Source organism: Malurus melanocephalus, unplaced genomic scaffold (genome assembly GCF_030028575.1).
Source record: "Malurus melanocephalus ecotype Western Australia unplaced genomic scaffold, MMel_1.1 scaffold_23, whole genome shotgun sequence".
Taxonomy (NCBI): Eukaryota; Metazoa; Chordata; class Aves; order Passeriformes; family Maluridae; genus Malurus; species Malurus melanocephalus.
This window is the reverse complement of record NW_026623255.1, coordinates 3,428,612-3,435,560: the sequence shown is the minus strand read 5'-3', so window position 1 is coordinate 3,435,560 and position 6,949 is coordinate 3,428,612. Positions and strand designations below refer to the sequence as shown.

The following is a 6,949-nucleotide window of genomic DNA, read 5'->3' as shown; positions in this document are numbered from 1 at the left end:
GAGTGCGAGTGTGAGTGTGAGTGAGAGCGTCCCGGCCCCGCCGCACGCCCCCGCCCGCTGCCGCCGTGAGAGAGCAACAGATAGTGTGTGCGAGCCCCGGGCGGGGGAGAGAGGGAAGGTGGGGATTTGCTGCTTTGCTTTTTTTCCTCTCCCCACCACCCCCCCGCTTTGTTTTTTTTTTTCTTCCTTTTCTTCCCCGGGTTTAATTGGTCGCGATTGTTAAATCGCCCCCAATTTGGAAGGTATTTGAACCACGTAGATCGGGTTTCGCCGAACGAGATCACGAGTCGAAATTAGTAGGTCTGTAGGCCAGATGTTGCAAACGCTAAAGCAGCGGCAGCAGGAGCCGCTGCCGGAGCAGAAAAGGACCCCTCCCCCATACCGATATTGGCTTGGAAWAAAATATTTTGTGATTAGCCTACGGCTCTAATTAAATTCTGCTGTCTGATTATTCCTGATTTGTGTTTTTAAAGTATTTTCTGAGGCAGTGACCCACTTCACGATTACATTTCCATGCACTCAAGTAGTGGGAGAAGCGACGTTATCAGGGAAACATTCGAGCTTTCCCAAACCTCAGCCCCGAGTGTGTATTTACGTTGAATTTAAACCCTCGAATAAGATGTAACCCGAAACTAATGCACGCGAATTAACGGTGATCTGGAGCGCTTATCAGCGCTGGGGTGGGCAAAATATCACGGACCCGAGTGATTTCCTTTTTCGGGGGAGGGGGTGCCGTGTGCGGGGAGCCGGCCAGCTCCCTCCCTCCGTGCTGCGATGCGGGGAAGGCTGGCCCAGACCCCCCCCCCCCCCGCCTCCATGGCACCCCCATCCCCTTTTAAGGAGCAGAAACGAGCGTCAGAACGATCGTTTCCCAAAGACGGGTAATCTCCTCCGAACGCCTCTTGTTTATAAACAAGGATGTTAAAATGATTCCGATAATGAAGGGCTTCGGAGCGAGGAGAATCGGCCCAGCCGCCCACCTCCCTYTCCCCGCGGATTGCCGGGGCTGGCGGGATCGGTGGGCTTGGTGCGGACGCCGAGAGGCGCCTCTCGGTAACCTCGGCGAGAGCAGCCGGTTGCTTTCAGCCTCTCGAGGGAATATTTCGTTTTTTGGGAGGCAAAAAGGGGCATTTGGTTGGTGTTTTTTACGGGGGGGATGGAACCTCTCCCTCCCTCCCACCGCATTTCACGCACAGCCCCTCCGCCGCCGCTGCCGCCACTCCCTTTGTCTCGGCCGCCGCCGCCCGCCCCGCCGAGCACGGCGCAGCAGCGTCCCGCTCCCCCGGGGGCAGCCCCCCACGCCCACCCGTGCGCTCSGCACCGGCAGAGCCCGCAGCCCCGGAGCCGGCCCGGGGGGCGACCGCCAGCTGTGCCGGGGTGACCGCCCTCGGCAGGGCGGGGGTGCCGGGGCTCACACCGCCGCGCCCCGGGGCTCCCTCGGCGGGGCCGCGCCGCCGGCCTGTTTCCCTGGCGACGGCGGGGGGCGGCGGGGCCTCCATGGTGCGACCGGGAGCGGAACGGGGCGGGGGCGGCTCTGCCCGCCCCGGCGTCACCTGCGGCCGCCGGCCCCGCTGCTGCGGGGCTGGGCTGGGCTGGGCTGGGCTGGGCTCGGCGGGCCCGGGTGGGGCCGGAGGCGCCGCGGCGGCAGCTCCCGGGGGCTGCGGTGGCGGGAGCCGCTCTCCGGGGATCCCTCGGCTGCCGCCTCTCCCGGGCGTGCGAGCGGAGCGGTGTGCGGCGGCGGGCACCGGCGGCAGAAGGGATGGAGCGAGCTGCGGAGGGCTCACCTGATGGCGTGACGGCAACTCTACCGGGGCACGGCCAGACGGACACCTTCCTTCTTCGGGATCCTCCCCCGCTTCTCAACTCCACGCGTTGCGTTTCCTCCGCTCCTTTTAATCTGGATATTAAGCAAATCGTGATTTTGTTGATGGTGGTTTGGGTTTTTATMTTTTTAGACTGATTGATCCCAACAGATCCTAAGAAGACCTGCTGGAACACCATGACGGGACTTCGCAATCCGTATCAAAASGCACCTGTCCATCCTGAACGGGTATATGCAATTTCACCGGCACGGGCACATGCATTTCTACTTTCCATCGTGGCTACAACTGAATTTCAGAATAGTGTCACTGAAAAATTTCACAGAGTGACTGGGAGTTTAGAAGGTGTGCTCTGCATTATGCTTTTGATATGTTTTCCAACCATTTCAATGTTTTACAACTTGAAAAGAAAAAGAGAAAGTGGAAAAGAAAAAGCCTAGACTGCTCTTACTCTAGGTACCTAGTTCCACAAGCTCTTCTGTAAAGTCCCTGGACAAGCACAAAATTGGGAATGTATGTATGGTCCCTCTGTCAGTCCCAGTGCAATTAAAACCTGGACAGCTATCTGTAACCCAAACCCTTAACCATGAGGTACGAATGCAAGATTTAACCCCTTGAATGACCCTTGGGTCCATCCATTACTAGGCTGCTCCTTGTTGCTCCACATCTTTGTGCACCAAGCAAAGAGATATGCTGGAGGGAAATTCCTCTTTCTTAAACTTGCACTTTACTCAAGTTCCTGATCTTTTAATCTCCTTCCAAGACGCAGGGAGAGGGAAAAGAGAAAGACACAAAGATGAAGAAGAGAAAGAGAAAGAGAAAGAGAAAGAGAAAGAGAAAGAGAAAGAGAAAGAGAGAAAGAAGAGAAAGAGTGAGAGAAAAAAAAGAAAGAAAAGGAAGACCACATAAGTGTTTTGGAGCAGGACTAATCAGTTATGAATATGAGAATACCAGTTTTCTACAATGCCTTCCACATAAAAAGCTGTCCTAGAATTTCTGTGGCAGGAACAAGGATGTACTAGTGTAAAGTTGCTTGTGTATAGGGTGTTAGAGATTTAGAGCCTGAGAAAAGTGGTACCRTTGTCAAGTGTGTTTGTGTTAAGGCTTTTACCACAATAGCTGTGTCAGAAAAAAACCCATGATCCCCCCTGTGTCATGTGTAGTGATATTTCCAAGAACATGACAATCATAACTGACAGACAGCTCTGTGGAACCCAAAAATGAAGGGCTGGGGAGCTGTTCTCAGAGGGGCTTGTTCCTCTAAAGGTTTAAGGACCACATCCTGATTTCTAATAGTGTGTTACACCCCACAGATGAAGTTGCCTTTTTGCAGTACTTCCAAAATGTGACTCCTATCAGCACATTTTTCCTGAGGTGTTTTCATCCACAACCTTTTGGTGAGGCAGAAGACTGAGGCGTGGACTGGTGAAATGCTTTGTACAGTTCTGCCCAACAAATCCGCTTCACATCTGACTCAGTGTTACTGATTCTTGGCTGTGACTTCATGATCATTAATATTAAATCTGTGCCTTGCAGCTACAACTTTGATTGGGCATAAACACAAACTTTCCTGTCCGGCTAGCCAGGTAGAAGCGTGTCAACTTTGCACTAATTACCTGTGGAGAGGCCAGGAGAAAAACTGATAGCTTTTGGCCCAAGAGCAGCTGAGGCAAAGTTGTCCCTGCAAAGTGTTTGTCCACATCTAGAATGAAAGCCAGGTTATGTGACTGTGGAAATCCTGACTTTACATCAAGTCCTCCTTTACCACCCTATGGAAGTGTGGCTTCTGACTCCTGCAGCCACTGCCAGACCTCCCAGCTTGGTAGTATCCAGATTTTTTTTTTTTTTTTTCCCCAATACTGTCTAAAACATTCATTTTCATCCATTCCTGAAATACAGGTGAATGAAATGATATTTTCATTTACCAGTTCGGGAAAAGGAGAAAGCTGCTCAGTAACAGCTCCCTGCCGGTAAGGCAGAGGCAGCTGCTCACTGGAATCCCAGAAAAACCCACCAATGACAYACTCTGCTAAGGTAAAAGCACAATCATGAACATGTTTGAACTCCTGCTAAAATTTGAAACTTTAAAAAACATGTCCTAACTTGCCACTCATAGTCAGGACACAAATGTATTTTAATGTGTGTGCTGGCAAATGCACTAAAATGCAACACACCCTGTCAACACTGAGAATTTGAAAACATGTTCATTAAAAGTTTTCACTGACACAGTTTTTTGTTGTTGTTGTTGTTGTTGTTGTTGTTTTGTTTTTGGTTTTTTTTTTGTTTTTGTTTTTGTTTTTTTTTGTTTTTTTAATGCACCTTTATCCTTGTCCAGGAAAGCCTTTAAAAAGAAAGTGAATATAAGAGCAGTTTTGGGAGCTGGAATCCAATGTTTACAGAAATCCTGAAACCGTGTGTGCTTTCTAGTGTTCACATTGTGACTCACTCTTCCCTGGGTGAGCTCTGAGGAGGTGCTGGGAAAYCTCCTTGTGTCCTGGGGTGCACAGAGACATTTCCTGCATGCAGAGAGAGCAGCAAGCAAACTAAAAAATGATGACGTTTACACTGAGAGATAATGTTCCCTATATGCTCATCTATCACAAGTTCTTCTCTTGTCCCAGTCCTTATGGAAAAATTGGGTAGCATAAGCATGGGACAGAAAACACCTTTCTTTCCCAAGAACTGTCAAACTGGAACAGTTCTGGTAGTGGCAGAATAGCATAATATGAGCCAAATAATGTTAAAAGTTTCAAAACTAAATTCAGATTTGCAGAATAGTTGCATCTTTTCTGGTTTCTTAAAAAGGAGTGTTTCATGATGTCTGAATCAGCCCTGAGACTTCCTACTGACACATCACTTCAGTTTCTTCACACTTTACTCCAGTTTGGTGCAATGCTATCGAAAGCTTTTAACCTTTGTGTCACTCACAACCATTACAAGCCCTTTACTAATATTTGCCAAGCTTTTATTAACTGAATACATTCAACARTGTTTGTTAAATAGGATCCAGACTGTTTGAATGTCCAGTGTGCTGGGAAACTGAATACTTAACAGAGCTTATATATTTTTAAAGTATCATACAGCTGGTMTCTCTCATAGATAATAAAAAAGATATCTGTCAACCAACTGGATAGCTGGCCTCCAGTAATGAGGCTGGTTACTTCTGGAAAAAAAAAACCCAAAAACAAACAAAAACAAAAAACAACCCACAAATGAAAATCAAGAATTAGAAAACCCAGAATAAATGCAACCCAACTTCCCCCCAAAAAATTCTTAGATGGTACAAAAGGAAAAACACTTTGRGAAAGCCCAGGGCTCTCCTTTAGGAGCAATCACAGTGAGACAATGACTAACAGGGAAAGTGTCAGTATGCCACTAACAGACTGGTCCATGCCATATGGTGATTTTGCTTTAAAAAAACACCATTTCAGCAGCAAAGAAAGGACATTGGGGGCCCACTAAACATTAAGCAGGGTGTAGACTAAAAAAAAATAAGAGATAGCAGCAGAGAGTTGTAAACACTTTACATCCTTCAGTTCCAAGTACAAATACTGCTCCAGCACGCTTTCCCAACAGCTTCACCCGGGGTAGTCCATGCAGCCACAGTCCTTTGCTCCCTTCGTTCCTGTGCTCTGACCCTGCAGTTCCACTCCCTCCATTGTGTGTGCCCCGGCTTTCCTCTGACCTCCTGATAAGCCATTTTGGAGAGTTAAATCTGCAGAAACTATTCTTTCTCTTTCCCCAGTATCCCTCCTCCATCTCCCCCTCCCTCCTCTCCCCAGCTTTTTGAGCAGGGAAGGGGAGTTTAGCTTCTGTAACTCCCGATGTGGCCAGACAAGTTGCAGCGATGACAAGCAGGTGATAACCTGACTGCGCACAAAGTTAAGCTTCAGTTCCATTGATATTTACTTCAGCAGCACCACTGCCTCATACAATCCCTCTTCTCTGCAGCTTGTGCTTGCTTCCAGTTTCCTGAATCTCCTTTAATTCTTCTGGGAACAGTGATCTAAGTAAAAAACACCTGATGAGCAGGTATCTTTTAGAGTGGCATTGATAGGTGGTGTCTAATAATGTTTTGTTGAAAGACCACGTGTGCTTTAGTGATGACTACTTTGTGTCATGTGGCTACAGCCAGCCTGGCTTTTATGAATTCCAGCTAGATTTGGAGGGGACAGGAGTTACATAAGAGTTGAATTATGTAAATTTATGCTGAAAATGTCACAAAGTGTGAAATGAAACTGATGGACCCASCTAAACAGAAATCTGTCTAAAATAGGAAATAGAAAGCATTTGAGCTTGGCTCTGAGATTTGGATTCCTGACATTTAGTTGGGAATTGAAACTGATTTAGGGTTAAATCAAACAAGGGCTTGGGGTTGTGGAATTAACAGCCTCCACTTCAAGTAGCTAGGCTCTCCGTAGGGCTCAGGCTATGGGGAGAAAGCCAAGTGCTAAACTCTGCAGTTTGCCCAGATGATGGGTAGAGGCTGGTATCCTAAATCTGGTTTTATGATTCTCACTGCCTGAAAAAATACACTTTATCCACAAGGTGCAAAAGGCTAAGCTCATACAAGTTGTTATTGTTGCATTGTTTTTTATTTTTACTTGCCTCAGAAAGGCTGTTTGTTTCAGGTAGCTGCAATAAACATTATAGTCTATTCCAGTCAGCTTGGCAGAAATGTATGTGACATGTACTGTCTGGTGCCCTAGTAGGGCACAGATTTTGTATCAGTGGTCATGTAATCTCCAGCTATACAGAAATACTTCACAAATAGGAAATAGAAAGCATTAGTGCCTGTCTCAGAGACTTGGATTCCTYATATTTGGTTGTAGAGAAGTATATCCCTTTACTTGGAAGCCAGCACTCTGACCTCTTCCCTGCCGTGAGGTGCTTTTGCCCCTTTGAAAGCTTTAGAGGCAGTTTCTTTCATCCAGGAAGCATGGCTTTAATTCCCACCTAAGAAAATTTGAATCCCTTCATTTACCTCCCTCTGCTTTTCCCATGAAGGTCTAGGCTGAGGAAACGTGAGCACAAATGTTTCCATTTTCTCTTGCTGAAGCCCTTCAGAAAAAGGAATTAAGAGTTACTCTTTGGCATGGAGAATAACATAGTAATTGCTCCAAAACCCC

At 47.4% G+C, this 6,949-nt stretch overlaps 1 protein-coding gene across 1 annotated transcript in view; it reads right to left on the bottom strand.

Moving 5' to 3' along the window:
- Window positions 1-380, bottom strand: part of MARCKS (myristoylated alanine rich protein kinase C substrate) — a 3,291-nt gene extending 2,911 nt beyond the window's left edge. Inside the window, exon 1 of the mRNA XM_057390120.1 lies at window positions 325-380. Within this exon, the coding sequence (XP_057246103.1) occupies window positions 325-380 (56 nt within the window). The remainder of the gene's footprint in view (window positions 1-324) is intronic.
- Between the last annotated feature and the right edge of the window lie 6,569 nt (window positions 381-6,949).